At 35.5% G+C, this 18565-nt stretch overlaps 1 protein-coding gene across 14 annotated transcripts in view; it reads right to left on the minus strand.

Annotated features, from left to right (window-relative positions):
• Positions 1-18565, minus strand: part of LOC117983993 (inactive dipeptidyl peptidase 10) — a 279553-nt gene that overhangs the window by 50337 nt on the left and 210651 nt on the right. For all 14 annotated transcript variants that reach the window (XM_069499615.1, XM_069499614.1, XM_069499613.1 and 11 more), the window contains one exon: positions 1965-2172. In XM_069499615.1, coding sequence (XP_069355716.1) covers positions 1965-2172 — 208 coding nt within the window. The remainder of the gene's footprint in view (positions 1-1964; positions 2173-18565) is intronic.

The following is an 18565-nucleotide window of genomic DNA, read 5'->3' on the forward strand; positions in this document are numbered from 1 at the left end:
TACCTACCTACTCTGATGCAATGTTTACTTTGTCAATATTTGCACAAAACCAACAAGACCGCAAAACTGCAGTGTATAACCTAATCAAACTAATAAACTTAATTATTGTTAGGTACATCACATAACGAAATCATTTTAAAGCATTTGGAAAAATCTACGAGGACCAGAGATATTTAATTATATTATTTGAGCAGGGTCTCTACTTAATGTCCAAAAGTTTTGAATCTATTTTTCTGATGAACGCAGGTGCGCTTGCCTGCTTGTTTAAAAACAAATTTTAATTATAACTTGACGGATCCAGACGTATCAAATTATATTTTAATTAAACCTGAAACAATATTAAACCAACAGAAGCAAAAAACTCTTACAACGGAGGTTTTATTTTTTATTTTTGGAACCAGATATTTTAGAAATCTGGATGCTATTATGTCAGACTATATTTACTTTCCTTTTATGACAGAAAGCAAAACAATAAACATGCTTTTTGCTGCTCTGGCAGACGTGTTGGTCCCAGGGCTCGCACCAGTGTCTCTACTGTCCGACACCATGCCATTTATCCAGTCTAGCCACTTTAAAATGGCTATGCCGTCATTTGTCGGTTGCCAGAGCCTCTTTTGTAGCAGAGGGTACCGCGGACCTCCACTAGGTGGATTGACGAAAACAAACGAATCGCTGGTTCACAATTGTCAACCGATAGACGTCCACTTTAAGACATAGATCTTTTGCATGGACTTTTAGACTCGTCCTCGACTTTTTTGATCTCATCTGAGTGACTCTGAGCAATTTTTTTACCTTTAGTCAAAATCGGTTAAACAAAAGAGTCTTTAAAAGGTAACAAACAGAGAAACAGATAGACCGACACACTTTCGCATATATATTATTAGTATGGATATGTATTATTATGTGAATACGAATAGACCTAGCTAGTAGCTACGCGTAAATAACTTTGCACTCACGCTTTCAGCGTGAATAAGCACAAAAGATTTACATAATGACTAAATCGAAACAGTGTTCAAATTACAAAGTAATTAATAACAGAAAATTTGTTGACTAATAACAAAAGTTTTGATAAATCGTTCTGTTTTCTTCAATAATTCAGCTCAGGATGTAATCAATTCTTCGACATAATTCATTGCTACGAAAGTATCTGGTAAAATTAACTTACAAGTACCTAGGTATTAAAATCTTCAGAATCCTGCATTAGATTAATTGGCAGATTTGACGATTGTAAAAAATCTATGGAAAATTGTAGCTGGGACTATGGTGTTCCGTTACAATATTATTATTGATATGTAGAAACCAACTACTACTCATAGCACCCATACTATGAGTACTGTATACTTACGAGTAGGTATAATTGTCTTCCGGATAGCCCTTTTTATTACAGACACTATTTTTATCACTACTTTATCATAGACATAAAATATGTGGTAAGGCACCAGACAGTCGCAATCCTTTAGTCAATTAGCGTAATGCCACAGACAAGGTTATAGACTGTGCGCTCGGACTATTTTCCTACCGATCCCCAGCCCATTACTATCCAACTGCGGTCAAGTCAAAAAGGAGGGGTTTGAGCTTGACTTGTATGTATGTCCGTTAATGTCTGCTCGTAACTACCCAATGGTTCAAATGGTTCGTTTGGTGGTGTGTTTGTTTGTTGGTTTGTCCTTTAATCACGTCACAACGGAGCAACGAATCGACGTGATTTTTTGAAGGGTATAGGAAAAGACCTGGAGAGTGACATAGGATTTTTATCCCGGAAAATCAAAGAGTATCCCAGGGATTTTTAAAAACCTTAATCCACGCGTACGAAGTTGCGCGTATCAGTTAGTTCTTAATAAATCAAAATGGCGGATTTTATGTGCGGGCTGAAAAACATGCAGAGCGGATCGCAGTCGGGGTTTTTTTAAACTTTTAAATTAGGTACTTGTTTTCAGGTATGTGAACATAAGTTTTAAACTTACCTGTTAGCCAGGTCCCATTAAAAGGCTTATAGTGATCCGTTAACACGTCTTCAAGAGTTGGTCTCTTCCCCCGTCCTCTCCCATCATCAACAGCTGGTGTCAGCAATGCTATGCTGAACACAATGAGTCCTAACACCGCTGCGATGACCAGCAACGCGATGAGGATGCCACGCCAGTTCCTTTGCGTTGGTGTAGTTGCTGCCAGTTCCTGTTAAGAAAACAAATAGGTTAATATTGTCGGAAAAAGCGGTGATGATCTAGTAGTTAAAACGTCAGCTTCCTAGTCAGTGGGTTCGGGGTTAGAGGTCTAACTTATCGGAGTTATATGTGTTTTAAGCAATTAAGTACTTATCACTCGTTTTTATGGTGAAGGAAAACCTCGTGAGGAAATCTTGAGAGTTTTCCATAATGATCTCAAAAATAAGTGAAGTCAGTCAACCCGCACTTGGCCAGCGTGATAGACTATGGTTGACCATAGTCTACCACGCTGACCAAGTGCGGATCCCTTCTCATTCTGAGGAGACTCTTGCTCAGTAATGAACTAGCGATGGGTTGATCATCATCATCATCAACCGATAGACGTCCACTGCTGGCCATAGGTCTCTTGTAGGGACTTCCACACGCCACGGTCTTGCGTCGCCTGAATCCAGCGGCCTGCAACTCGTCTGAGTGAGCAATTAATGGAAAATCATCATCATCCGTCTATTAAAGTCCCACAAAGGCGTCTATGCTCATAAAGAGAGTAAGGTGGATTTATTCATCAAGGGGTGACGTCACGTTCGCCCAATATGATAAATCGTCAGGCAAGTAAAAAAATTGGCTTAGCTATAGGTATTAGGTGCAAGTGCCTACGCTTTTTGCGAGCGTAGCGCCAACTGCCAGCGACAGGCTCCAAAACGCTGGTTTTATTACATTTTAAGATGAATTTATTTGAGCAAAAGCTTTGATCGCAATTTTTTTTATTAAAAATATTATTTTCTCATTTGATAAATTATTAGACTTTTGTTCGAGAATTTATATCGAAAAAATTTACCTCAGACCTTAAATAACTGGTCCATAATGAAATACCTTAGTGGTAAAGTAGGGTTCCGTAGACATGCAAATAAAAATCCTTTCTGTGAACCAACAACAAGCATTAGGTACTTAACCACTTACTTAGTTTTTGATTTATCGTGCAAAATGTCGAAAAAATACCCGGGTACGGAACCCTCGGTGCGCAAGTATGACTCGCACTTGGCCGGTTTTTTAATTTTTGAGTAAAATGGCTGCACACACAAACAGATGGACGAAATGGAGCTACCTACATATACAATATTATACATGTTTTATTACTGACCCTAAATCACGAAGCTGTAGCACAGAATATATGGCTGTAGATACGTTACTAAAAAGAACGATTTTTTTCTTAAATTCTTGCGTTATTTCATCCCACTCCTTTGTTGAAAAGCAATAATATTTACATTTTTCAATATTCATCTAACTATATAAAGTTAAGCGCTTTGTCTAGTACAAATTTAATTTGGTCGAATGCCATTTTATTTTATTTTTTTATTTTATTTTTTTTATTTATTAAATTAACTAACGGCTACTTACACTAATACATTTAAAAAAAAACTTAATTCTGAAAATATTACTTACTAAGTGCAGTCGCCAATTATAAGTTAATACAACATTTACAAACATATGTGACAAAATAAAAAACACAAACATCAATAAGATTAAAGATAATACTTCCTACTCAAGACTTCCAATATGCAAAGATCTTTTCCCGAAACTTATATAAAGAGTCAGAATTAATGTCAATGACAGAGCTGTGGTGGTTAAGAGATTTGCCATTCTAGACCTTTGTTTTGTATTGTATCTGTATTTGTTCAAGACGATGGCCGCGACTTTGTTCGCATAGATTGAGTTTTTTTTTAATCTCAAGGTAGCTCTGATTTTCGGTTTTAGAAAGCAGCCTATGTTCGTTCGTCTAGCTAAAGCACGCTAAAGCCCGGCGATGAAATTCAGCTTATGGGCCACCCAGTACACTGGTGGTACTATGTCAGAAACTTTTAACTAAACTTTGAACTAAACAATCAATGAAAATTGAATAAGTACAAAAGGAGTAGTAGGTAAAAGATGGATCCCCACAAAATGACTGACTGATGGATCTATCAACGCACAGCACAAACTACTGGACGGATCGGGTTGAAATTTGCCATGCAGATAGCTACTATAAAAATTCAATCCCTAAAGGTTTACAGGTAACAGGGGTTTGAAATTTGTGTAGTCCACGTGAACGAAGTCGCGGGAATAAGCTAGTATTATTATAATACAATGCTTGCGTAACAAAATGCCATTAGATACTATTATACCTACCTTGGGAGCCTTAGGGAGTAGGGATACGTAGTTGAATGATCAGGCATAATATCCGTCGGGGGATTCTTATTATTCCTTTATTAACTCGGCGGTAAGAGAACGGTTTTATATTTTACTGCTATAAATTGATGGGATATGTAAAAAAATCTGTTTTAGAATGTACAGATGAAAACCTTTCATATGATACCCCACATGATATAGTTATCTCACTTCGAAAGTTGAAAATACTAATTATTAGTTCATGACCACAATTTAATTTTTTTTTTGTGTGATCTAACCCTAAATTCACGGTTTTCAGATTTTTCCCCAAATGTCAGCTATAAGATCTACCTACCTGCCAAATTTCATGATTCTAGGTCAACGGGAAGTACCCTGTAGGTTTCTTGACTGACAGACAGACAGACAGACAGACAACAAAGTGATCCTATAAGGGTTCCGTTTTTCCTTTTGAGGTACGGAACCCTAAAAATCTATGAAACTTCCACTTGTATTTCCTTTCATGAAATATAATATCAGTGTTCAACTACTCAAAAAAAAAAAAGACTAGTGATACTCGTAATGTCTTTCTTCCAGATAGATCTGAAACTGTTACTTTCTGTTTTTGTAGAGTTAAATATTTCTTTGAACAAATAGGACAGTAACTCTCTACATTCACACATGAATAGATTTAGTGTTTATTGAGTCTCCAAAACATCTTTCGGCAAGCGGCGAACTTTATAGATTTACAATCTTGTTTGTAACTATTTCATAATTAATGAACTCTAACTAAAATATAATTAATTCGGTACAGATTTCTAAATAATTAAAAAAAATATCGGTACAGATTTATTAATATCACGTATGTTTTTGGAACGACTCCTGTTTCACCCCTAGAATGGACGTTCGGGTCTTCGTAGATAGAACAAATGTTATTAAAGTCAAACCTCTCAACATGTTTAAACTGTATAAGGGTTTTTGGTTTTAATTGAAAACGAGCTACTTACAATAATATTTTAAATAACCATTCTATTCCATAATAGTTGCCATTTTATAATTTACATTCGAACGTTTATTTAAAGTTGGTATAATATTTTTGGAGTGTGTTTATATTCTAGGATAAGGGGCAAAACTCATATTATACTTAACTATTTTTTTTATTGTAATACTTTCATTAGGTGAATTACAAAAAAAGAGGTTAAAAAAAGTTGTTCATTTTAAGTCAACAAAACGTGATTAAATTTTAAGAATGTTTTAAATTTGAAGAAGATATGTACGGAAACTCAAAAACTGCCTCTTACGTAAAGAGTATATTAAAAATACTTAGCGCGTAAAGTTTTCAATATTGTCACAACGCGTCACTTGTTCAAACTCGTTACATGTCTTATGACAAGACGTATTGGAAATGTTCGGAAGCTCCAACATATCGGGGATGTGTTAAGAACATCTTGTTCGTATTCAATTTCGGTTTCTCTATCGCTATGTCGACAGCGATAGAGGAAACGAATATTTAGTTTCCATTACTTATTCAATAGTTTATGTAATAGCTAAATTAAATTTTGTATGAAAATTTATATTACAACTCCATTTCTCAAATTTCATTTCATATTTGATTCTTCGTATTTGACTGGAGTTAAACGATCCCTCTATCTCGTATTTACCTAGTAATAGTATAAAGTTTAGGTAAATTAAAACTTTATTTTATAAAATGAAAATACAACTACCATATAAAGCTTTGGTGAAAATACTTTCATATTCGGTGAAAACTTTTAGAGCAGTGCTTTAGAAAATTCACACATTTAATTTTATCTATGACATTCCAGGCATTTCATAATGAGGAGAGCGGGAAGTCTCTTCACAAAACGTTATGATTTATGAAAATAATATTATGAAGATTTTTATGTAGAGAGATCTGACGTTATTCACGATATTCTTGCGATGAATATTTGAAATTCGTTTTTGGTGGATGTAAAAGGTCTATTCAGCCCTTGGAAGTTGGAATCCGTGAGTTGCTAAGAAAATCCCTAAGCGGTAAATATTGTTTGACAGATAACATTCGTGGTTTGATGTTGAAATTTTTTTGTGTACCTACTCATATCAATGAAAAACGACTTTACTGGTTTAAAGTTTAAGATTTACTATAGAAATAAATTAATGTTGTATGTTATTATATCACTAGGAGGTACATAAAAAGTTGCACCATTTGGCATCAGTTTGGCTTTTTTATGTGACACTAGTTCTGAAGACTCCTCTGAAAAACTAGAACTTCGGAAGACCTATTATTTATTATTCTTCATTAGGGTTCTTTAAAGTTATTGTCTCCAGCGGCGGTGAAATTAGAAGACAATTGCCGATTTAGGTCCTTACTTACGATAACAAAAGCGACTTATTATTACCAACGGCCCCTAGTTCGATCAATAACTCCGTTTAAAATAAAAATTCTACTTTTATACATATAGATATTTTTATAGTAGCATCGTAATAATATGATCGTGTCCACTGGGACGATTTTGATAAATTGGATGTAGTTAACTTCGTCTAGTATTCCGTCTATCATATTATGACAAAATGAGATCTATTTTGTACATCGCGAAAACATATTACTTACCACCTACTTGTATAGAAAAAGCTTATTCGTTTTTTTCTATTTGGGTTATTTTAAGTAGATAGTTAGTAGGTCGTTTCAGTTTTTTGTGTTTTATCTTGTTTATTAAAATAAACATATAAAATAAACAAGTTTCTCAAAGGTTAAGTTAAGGCATACTATCGGGTGGTAGGTACTTACCCCCAAAATATGTATTATGGAAATGTAACTAATATCGCGTTTCAGCAATATATTACCAAGAAGAATTCCGTCAGACTTTAAAACTAACTTTGATTCGCTATCAGAGCAAACTCCGGCGGAGTCATTAATCGTGGGCCATCATACGTCACTTCCGGCAGCCATGATAGAACGCCGGGTAATTCGAAGTTTCTTTTTGGGTTACGGAAATTCCACGATTTTGACTCACAACTTGATAGGTATGTGCCTTTCGCTAAGTCAACTACATAAGTCTTGCAGCTTATTATAAGAAGCAAATATATGACGAAAGTGGAAAAGACAAATTTCTTCAGACTAGCTGACATTAGTGGGGTCTATAAGAAATACCAAAAACAGTACGGATCTTTTTTTGTAGAGAACCCAATTTTCTACAAATTTTATTAAAAACTTTTTCGATTTTTTTAGCTGTTTAGGAAATTTAAGCCTTTCACATTCTTTTGCAGTTTTTTGACAACTTTCCAGATGGCTGACAAGTGACAGTCCTAATAGAGGGAAAGCCAGCGCGTGCCAGAACTTCCTTTTTATAAAAGCTGAAAGTTTCTCTGTGTATTGTCCCCAACGCTGGGAGAAACGTTTGTTTGGATCATGGTGGCTTTAGAAGATATACGGGTAATAAAGGTGTGAAAAAATCTTACGTCAAAACAAAAATGGGAATGTTATCTCGTACGCAGATGACACTGCCATTGTATTCACCGGTAATTCTTGGGAAGATGTTCGTAATCATACCGAACAAGGGCTCATGAAAATTGCTAAGTGGCTTAACTTGAATCTCTTAACCCTAAATACAGAAAAAACAAATTATATGTGTTTTACCATATGTGAACGTTCCCAACCAGTCTCTAATTTTAAAATAAAGATCCATACATGTGCACAATTGGACAATAATGTAGACTGTAACTGTCCGGTTTTAAAAAAAGTTTCCACTATCAAATACCTTGGTGTGATGCTAGATTATCGTATGACGTGGTACTCACATATAGATTTAGTCTCAAATAGAATAAGGAAATTAATATGGATTTTTAAAAACCTTAGACATATAGCTTCCAAAAATATTTTGACCACTGTATATCTAACTCTTGTACAATCCATTATATCTTACTGCATAACTGTCTGGGGCGGAGCAGCCAAAACAAAGCTTCTGGAGCTAGAGAGAGCCCAACGCTCTCTTTTAAAAGTTATGCTCTTTAAACCTTATATGTTTTCTACTACTCAGCTCTACTCTGACTCGGGCTTACTTACGGTCAGAAAGCTATACGTTTTAAGCATAGTCTTAAGGAAGCACAAATCTTTACCTTTTTCACCTTCCAATAAAAGAAATAGATTTATTGTAGCAAAAACATCTCGAACCAGAACTGCTTTTGCTCGGAATCAATATTCCATACAATCAAGTTATCTATATAACGTGATTAACAGGAAGCTTAAAACATATCCACTAAAATACAACGCTTGCAAAGAAATTTTGAAAAAGTATCTGTTATCACTAAACTATGATGAAGTGGAATCGCTTTTATTACGTATCATATAACAACTATTGTAGTACTTACTAGGTTTATTTGACTATTTTGTTTAATACTCACATAATATAAGCATAGACCACGCGCGCACACACACACACGCACACAACACACACGCACACACACACACACGCACACACGCGCACACACACACACAAATACACACATACATATATCTATCTATACACTTACTAACTCACACACGTTTGCTTGATATCGCTGATGAAAATATTGTTAAGGAAGAGCGGTGTCTTCTGACACAGGAGTAGTTCGCCTACTCCTAAAAGAAGGCTCCAACCTCCTACAGCTACTGTAATCTCAAGTTATTTGAAATAAATTATTTGAATATTTGAATAAAGTCTATTTTTTTAAATATTTTCTTCGGAGTAGGATAAGAAATCACGTCATGCATTGCCAGACACTTAGTATCGTATACACGCACTAGACACCCTTAAACGTTCAGGTGGTGAAGGTGAAGTTAGTTTTGGAATAAAAATAAGTCCTATTTAAAAAAAAAATTAAAATCAAAACGTCAATTGAGGGTTTTCCACGTTTATCCAACAATACAGCTGGCTGTAACGAATAGCTGGAACATTTCCGAAACGATTTACACTCTGAATAATTATGCCATCATAATGAGCCATTTTAAAACACATGTTCGGTTAATGGCAGCGATTTGTTTCATTATTAATGCTTGATTTGCTATATTTATTATTTTTATTTTAGAAATCATCATTATCAACAACTGTTAGACGTCAACTGCTAGATAGAGTAGAAAAATTAATTTAAAAAAAAACTTTCACACACCGCCGCCTGAATCCAGCGGCAACCCTGTGACTCTTTTGATGTCGTCTGTCTACTTAGGGGGCTTTCCAAATCTGCGCTTTCTGGTACGAGATCGCCATTGTAGCACCTTAGGAGTTAGGACCCTCCAAGCATACAAATAGTTTTCTGACATCCACGCTGAGTGACAGAGCTTTTTACGAGGCAATTTTTGACTACTTATCAAAAATTACGGAACTCGTGATCAACTTTTTTGAGTTTTAATTATAGTTTTAATTTTTCTTTTCAAATTTGTAAACTAGATTTTGGCTGCAGTCAGACTTTCTGGCAAGCATACGACCAGAAAGTTGTTGTGCGTAAAAAAATACTTACCAGGCAAGCTCACGATGATTGAATAGCATCTGTTAATCAAAGCATAAATCAACACTACAGGTCCTCTACCAGGCCGTTAGAAGAGCTTATACAAAATTCGAAGTATGTTTTCATTATAATCTGCTCAAAGCTTTTTTTTATTGACAGTTGAAACCCAGTGTTAATAATAAATACCAGGCGGACAGGCGCTCGCAGGCGTATTTAGTAATCAAAAAAAATTCCACTAGCAGCCCTCAGTCCTTTGAAAGGGATTTTATAAAATATCAACTTGTTTTTTTATCATTCACACATCAAACTCCAGGTAAGCAAAGCTCATACATTCATAGTTTAAAAAGTGAAGACAAATTCGTTCACTTGTGTGTATAACTCGTAGATACATAGTGGCACAGGCTACATAGATACATACATTCATAGTTTAAAAAGTGAAGACAAATTCGTACACTTTTGTGTATAACTCGTAGATAAGTAGTAGTTGTTTTTCTGTCTGTCTGTCGGTCTGTCAAGAAACCTACAGGGTTCTTCCTGTTGACCTAGAATCATGAAATTTGGCAGGTAGGTAGGTCTTATAGCTACATTAGGGAAAAATCTGAAAACCGTGAATTTGTGGTTACATCACACAAAAATAATTAAATTGTGGTCATGGACTAATAATTAGTATTTTCAACATAGAGATTGCTGATAATATAATATATTTTCTTAATAATCGGAATGCAAATGCTAAGAAAATATATGCTGCATCTCTAAGTAGTAACTACATTTGTAATTTGATAGAGAAAAAGAGATAACTTAATAATACCGCATGGTAGAAACTTGCGTGACACATGCGATCTGGGAATATTATATGAAGTAAATTTTATGACTCTCTAGGAAAATCAAAGAGTAGGTAATAAGAGCAACATTAAAGTCGAAACGAATTTTCTAGACATCAGGGACAACTAAAAACGATACCGTAGGTACTTGCATACTGAAAGTCCTTTTTTATGGTCGTGAAGCCAAAACAAGGGTAGGTACCGAACTTACCTATTTATTCTTGAAACTCGTTTAAAAGTTCTTCGCATAGAGAGATATCTAACCTCTACAATACGGGCAAATAATACATTAGGCTAAATTAATGGAAGCAAAGTGGTAAGGTGTTTATGATAAAATCAGTAACGCTGACAGTGCACATTAAACAAACACAGCTATCACACACATACACAATATAATAACTACAGAACTTCATCTTTTAGGTATCAGAAATTCTTCAACGGATTTTCATAGGGCTTTCGTACCTTGCTTAGAAGACTTCCTTTACCTATACTATCCTAAACAAGTTTTAAAGTAAAGTCAACAATTATAATTTACAAATTCGTAACTTAGTAATAAATTAGTACCTGATATTATAATATATCTCGACGATATTTCTGGGTGAGCGCATTGAAATTTAGAATAAAATTAAGCTAATCTTTTGCCAACTTGGCACAGGTTGAGTACGCTTCTATAATAATACTTATACACAATATTATATTATGTAATTATCTGCCTTAGAAAATAGCAATAAAATATTAAATTTCCATTTTATCTGATTTATTATGTTCATTTAAATATCCTTCGATGAAGAATCATGTAGGTACCTAAATATCATTCATGCAACTAATTTCTGGAGCAAAGGATATCTGCTCAGATATTGTTCTTTTTCTTTGTAAAAATTTTCATTAGTAGGTACACTTTCCTTAACAAAGTTTAATAATAATATTAAGATATGACGGCCTCTATTCAAGCCTACGCTTTTCTTATACAGTACAGTAACAAGAAATACAATGTCTTTGATAGACCTTGTTCCACTATTCATAGAACCTATAATAGAATATAAAGATTACAATTTCTTACAAGCGGAATTTATTGTATTTATTTCTCTGTGTATTTACACAGTTTTATTAAAATTCTCGAAGGTTTATAAGAGAGTTCTGTCTTGAATAATTTTCTGTCTATGAACGTACTCAAATTTTTTTGCGCAAATAAGTACTTTCTTGTATTGTTTATAATTTATAACAAGACGATACCCGCGACTTTGTTTGCGTGAATTTATGTTTTTAAAAGCCCGTGTGAACTCTTTGTGTTTTCGTGATAAAAAGTAGCCTATGTCTCCGGGATGCATACTCTCTCTGTATCAATTAGCTGATGCCCGAAACTTTGTCCACGTGGATTTAGGTTTTTAAAAATATCGTGGAACCTCTTTAATTTTCCGGGACCAAAGTCCTTCCCCGTGGTGCTAGCTATCTCTATACCATTTGTCTACATCGGTTAACCGGATGGGCCGTGAAAAGCTAGCAGACATACAGACACACTTTCGCATTTGTAATATTAGTATGGATTAATAATTAAAAACTCATTCTGTTTCAGACGAATTGAGACTTGTTTAGGATCATTACAAATGGAAGGGAACAAGGAAAAAGTTTTTTGGGTTAATAGCAAAATCACTATAGCTAAACGTGGTAAAATGGTACGAAAATAATGGGATAAAATGGACAAACCTTTCCCAAGATAAATAGAGAAATATGAGTACAGGCAAATGCTTTCAAGTGGGGTGAATATATTTCACTATTTACTATTTTTAGATATACTCTCGGGTTTGGACTTTTTATTTATTTACTAGACGGTGATTTTTAGACTTCGTCACCGTGGGCTTGGATTTTTCAAAAACCCATGGGAACTCTTTGTTTTTCCAGGATATAGATAGAGCCTATGGCATTCTCCAAGTCTTTAAGTATACTCAATACTCATGCAAAAAATCATGTCGAACTCTTGAACCAACAAATACACTTTCGCATTTATAATATGGGTAGTGATTTTGATTTTTGGAAAGTTTCAAAACCCCTTTCATGACTAGCCGTGGAAAGTACACCTATGTATAGGGCTATATTGTAGGTAGGTAGATACTGCCCTACTTTGTTGTATGGTTTATGAATTGTTTACTACCATCTGTACAGTTCCCAAGTTGTATGAGAAAGTGTACACCCGGTCTCGGAGCGGTTCTTTTCTTACCATCGCAATTTTCTTTGAGCTTTATACGGGACTTTAATATGTAACGAAATACCAGACGCCTATTCAACCGCAAACTTATGTTAGCCAAAAAAACGAGTCCCTACTTAAGTGCTTGTATATCTGCAAAAAAATCCTGTGATAGGATAAAGGAATTCTAAGTTTTTTCCAAAATTGCAGTTGATCATTTCGCCTGTTTGCGACTATACAATGTTTTATTTCGGAATAGTGTCATTTTTCACTAACAATATTCAAACCTATTTATCCTATAGGTAAATGATTAAAGTTGCATTCAATTCATTTTGTTTCTTAATCTATGATTAATGGACTGGACGGTTAACCCCACAGAACACGCCATCCTTCTAAAGTCGATAGAAACTAATTTACAGCCATTGCAAATAGTTTTTTCTCAAAAACCAAGTTTTTGAAATAACATCTTATAGTAGTCGCAAACAGGCGATTAGTTCCTTGCGAGCATCGATATGTTATCAGAATTTATTCATATGTACCTACCATTTTAATTTTTTTACTGGGAGAATCATTATTCACCTTGTTTGACTCATGCGAATTGGAGAGAGAGGTATATAAGGAGCAACGTCGCTGAAGTGCGGCAAGTAACGACTTTCCCCCGAAATAATATGCAGGTATCCTAACGATGTTGTCCTTCAACGTAGGATGCTTGAGGAATAGTAAAAAGTTAAGAGTTATATTGAGAAAGGATTCTTACTAAGTCTTTTCAAATAAAATAAAATGGAAATCATACTAAATCGGTCAAGTGCGAGTCGGACTCGCACAGGAAGGGTGCCGTACCGTTATAGCGGCAATGGAAATACACATTCTGTGAAAATTTGAAGTCTCTTCCAACTATGCTATGCTTCACGAGATACAGCCGCTGACATACAGACGGACGGACGGACGAACAGCGGAGTCTTAGTTATAGTGTCCCGTTAGCACCCTTCGGGTAATTAAAAACCAAAGGTCAAGTGTAGCAAAGTTGACCATAGGGGCCTAGTTACAACCCTGCCAATTTTTACTGCATGCTCGAAGATATCAAAAGGTGCGAAGACCCCCGCGCCAATATCTACGTACCTATACTCTGTCGCTATGCATACTTCACTTTTAAAATACAGTTGATGAGCTTTGTCTATCTGGAGTTTTAAAATATCTTTGCCAAGTCCGTAACTAAATAAGCCTTTGGAGATCCGAATTTCCCCTTTACCTGTTCTCAGAGAGCACGGTAAGCTGCCAGTTATTCTCATTAAAATCTGATCATACGTTAAAATAGGTGGTCAAATCGTATCCTACCGAGTCTAAGTTATACTGAAGGGTCTGGAAGCTCACAGCATTACTATCGCATTTATTTGTTTAAAACAAATTCAAAAATTTAAATGAAGATTAAACTAATTTAATCACAAGAATTCTATGGAGTCTCGTAATTAAACTAGTTTAATCTCCACTTTTAATTTGTTTTGAACAACTCCGCGTTTTTCGAGTAAACAACGGACATTATGTGATTAATAGGAGAGGTCGCGATCCTCAGCAATGACTAAGAAGACAACCAACAATTCTCATAACTTTATCTGTTAAATGTGAACAAATTTTCTCGAACTCGTGCTGCAGAATGAAAGCCGTGAAGATAATCGTATACATTTACGACTCCTCAGAGTAATAAACATAAGACTCATAAGCGTATAAAGCGATTTTCTTGAACCCGCACAATACAAGCAGACGTTTTAACGCGCCTGCGGGGCTAATAACGGCACTCGAGACACGGGTTACAATTAACACTTATTTCTCACTCCACAAAACAGAGGCAAGCAACGCAAAGGGTTGAAAGACGAGCTAAAACTCACGGCAGGGTTGGATTTGGCGAAGGTAGGAAGGAAGATACAGAAGGTAAATCACTGGAATTAGTTACATTAGGCCTTTGCAAGGAGGCACATGGGCCTCAGGACATTTCATGACAACAAAAATCCAAAATATTATAGCAGAGTTTGAGGCTAAATACTGATATTAGGTATTATGACGATTTCTCACTCAGGTTTTAAAAGTGTAGAAAGCAGGATTTTTCCTAAGCTGTAACGTATCTTATTACCTCAATAAAAACAATTGCCGCATGTTATCAGTTGAGAACGCGTCTATACTCATTTGTTTTTATTTTTTGATATTCTTAGTTGAAACATATCAGAACAAAGTTTGTATGAAAGAAAAATTGCACCCGTGCGGAGCTGAAGCGAGTTCCTAGCAGGTAACCCTATATTTTGCGGAGAGGTTGTACCAATAGAAAAGGAAATTATTTTATTCAGGTATAAAACGAACTAATAGGTTACTACTAGGTATGTGGCCTATAGCAAAAACCTCGATATTTAAAACCACAATATATTATGTAAAATTCTGAATTTACTTCTAGAATTTCACATAATATGCGAGAGAAAAATAAAAAGTGACAATTAGGCTTAATTAGAGCCTGTTTCACTGCTGGCAAATAAACTCTATTTCATGGAAACATTCCAGTTTCATGATTCATATTTCATGGAAACTGGAATTATTACTTCCTATTTCCATGGTTGTGAACATGTTGTGAAACAGGCCTTTAAACTTTTATTTATGATTGTTTAATCAAATTTACATTGCACTATGTGTAAAGGTTAACACCACCCAATTCTCCGAGGATGCCCAAAACGACAGCACAAAATTTATCGTCGCAGCTGACTGCGTGTAATTTATTATTCAGCATTCCGTAAACGGCCCGATAAATAATGAATTATTTGAAATGTACTTACTTGACACAAAAATGTTGGGAGAATCTTATAAAAGGAAAAGCTGACTGACTGATCTATGAACGCACAGCTCAAACTTCTGGACGTATCAGGCCGAAATTTGGCATGCAGATAGCAATTGTGACGTAGAGGTCCACTAACAAAGGATTTTTGAAAATTCAACCCCTAAGGGGGTAAGGACGATAGCGATCACCTCTGATTGGCCGACATTCTTTCGCTATTGGCTAAAATGCATTGTTGCAGCAAACATGGAAGAAAGTCAGTCAATCACAACAATTGAGATTGCAGCTAAAATTGATTCAGTTTTTGCGTAATCGACCAGCTAGGTATTAGCGATGTTTGGCTTACTACTTAAACTTTACAGTGTCACCTACTTTGGAATAATTAGGGAGCGAGCTCGTAGTTTTTTTTGTGCCTAAATAACTCTCGGGCGAAAAAGGACGATATCCTCATACAATTATTAAGAAGTAGGTACCTTTTTCAGGTTGTGAGCGTCCCTGCCAAGAAAATTCATCACTCAGATAAATGTAAACGAGATGTCAGACATAGTCAACTACAGACTTGTGAACAAATAACAATGAAAAAAATCGTCAAGTGCTAGTTAAACTCGCGTGGAGCGGGTTCCGTACGATGAATATATAAGTTGGTAGGCACAATATTGAGAGAATTCCCTTGTTATATGAAGACCATAGGCTTCTTATAAATTTTAATGTAATATCTTATTAAACAACAATTTTGGATTTTTTAATTTTAGGCTCAGTAGTTTCGTAGATAAATAAGGTCATTTTCTTAAATAATTTATTTTAAATCTGTAAAAAAATATTAAGCGTCCTACCCTTACAACAACCCCTTCATTTAATACGACCATGTCACATGGTAGGTATAGTTTGCAAAACCTTTTTTTTTTTTTTTTTTTTTTTTTTTTTTAATAGATATAGCGAGCAAGCGAGCAGGCGGGTCACCTGATGTTAAGTGATTACCGCCGCCCATGAACATTTGCAGCACCAGAGGAGCCGCCGATGCGTTGCCGGCCTTTTAGGAATTTGTTGGTCCGCCCCTTGAATAACCCCATGTTATAATCTAGTGGGAACACCGCCGATGGGAGTTGGTTCCACAGTTTGCACGTGCGTGGAAAGAAGGATCTGGCGCAGCGGACGGTCGAAGTGCACCAGACACCCAGATGGTGAGGGTGAAATTCCTTACGGTGGCGCGCGGTGCGGTTGTAGAAAAAAGAGGGTGGAATGAGGTCAAAAAGCTCTTCAGAGCACTCCCCATTATACAGGCGATAGAACACGCATAGAGAGCTAACGTCTCTGCGGTGCTCCAGGCTTTCCAACGAGGCGGTTAGTTTGGGATCGTCCACAAGTCGAACAGCCCGCCTTTGGATCCGATCAAACTATACGATAAACTTTTTTTGATTTTGTAATTTGTCCCCCAAAAGTGAATCATATATATTCAAAATTTATGTAACATGTGTGTTTGGGTCATAGAATATATACCAAATTTCAACTTAATCGGTCCAGTAGATTCGGAGCAATTTGGCTATGACGACAGATAAACAGATAAACACACGAGTGATCCTATAAGGGTCCCGTTCTTCGGACGTACGGAATCCTAAAAAATATCACTTCTCGGAAAATGAATACTATTATCGGTTGAGAAAACGTGGGTTTGTTGAAAATGTACAGTGGGGGTCACAAGGTGTATGAAACAGGTGGCAGGCGCCATTTTTGTATACCTATCTTTCCGATAATATTCTGAATGTATTAGCATCAAAATGATCATTGAAAAAAAAAAGCGGATAAAGCCTTTTTGTATAGTTTCCGAATCATTGAACTCTAGCAAAAACGATTCCAATAGAGAGGGGTTAAAAAATAGGAAATTTTCGGGTAAAATAATACAAAACCATAGTTCGCTCAATGGCACTTATACCTACCTGTTTAGATATTCGATAGCAATTATTACTCTATTTCTGAAAAACTGTTCATAGATCGGAAAATGAAAAAAATATATATATGAAAGAGTTTTTGGTATATTTTGCTCGGTTACGCATTACGTCTTGTCTATTAAGATTTTGAGTTCTTGTAATTGAATATCCCTGAAGTTCTAAGTAAAAGGTCAAGACTGCCGAAAAAGGTTATCGTTAAGAAGAATATAAAACAAAAGGCATAGGAAAAGGATCGTTAAAATAAATTGTTTAACTGGATGTGGGGGAGATATTAAGCCCTCAGCCGAACGAGGGTTGCGGCTTTTCGTACTTGACAGGAAATGGATAAAAATATGAATTTTTTTTCTATGTTCATAAATCCCGTTTCAAAATAAAACCAGACAGGTGCGAATTGAACCCGCTTGGTTCCGTACGATGAATATGTTTGATATTGAGAGATTCACTTACTATGACGTTATTTTAAACTATAAGACTTCACTTTTACTAGATAATGCAGTATTTTTTGTTCTTTTTTCAAAAATTTCAGAGATAAGGGGAGAAGGAATGTTCTATTTTCATCCATTTTCTTAAAAACATTAACACTTCTGATTAAAAACTATAAAAAAACATATATGACAATCTCACAAGCACTTTTTCATTTGATATGTCACACAGAGTACACGTCCGTGTTTGAGTCACAGAAATTCATGTGTCATAATCATCAACATCAACCGATAGACGTCCGCCTACCAAACTTTAACTTAATCAGTCCAGCAGATTCGGAGTAAATTAGCTGTGACAGACGGAGATTTTCTAAGGGTTCCACAGACAGCCACACGAATGATCACAGAATCACTCGTGTGTTTCTGGATTCGTGAATGTGGAACCATTCCAAGGGTAAATGAAAAATGATGGTTTGAAATGGTTACCATTTTTTCATTCGGATTCCGTACGGACCCCCAAAAACAAACTTATCTACTCGACCGATGCAAAGCATTATTATTTTCGAAGTAATCTTTTGTTTTTCAAAATGTTTTATTTAAATA

The sequence above is a fragment of the Maniola hyperantus genome, chromosome 7 (genome assembly GCF_902806685.2).
Source record: "Maniola hyperantus chromosome 7, iAphHyp1.2, whole genome shotgun sequence".
Taxonomy (NCBI): domain Eukaryota; kingdom Metazoa; phylum Arthropoda; class Insecta; order Lepidoptera; family Nymphalidae; genus Maniola; species Maniola hyperantus.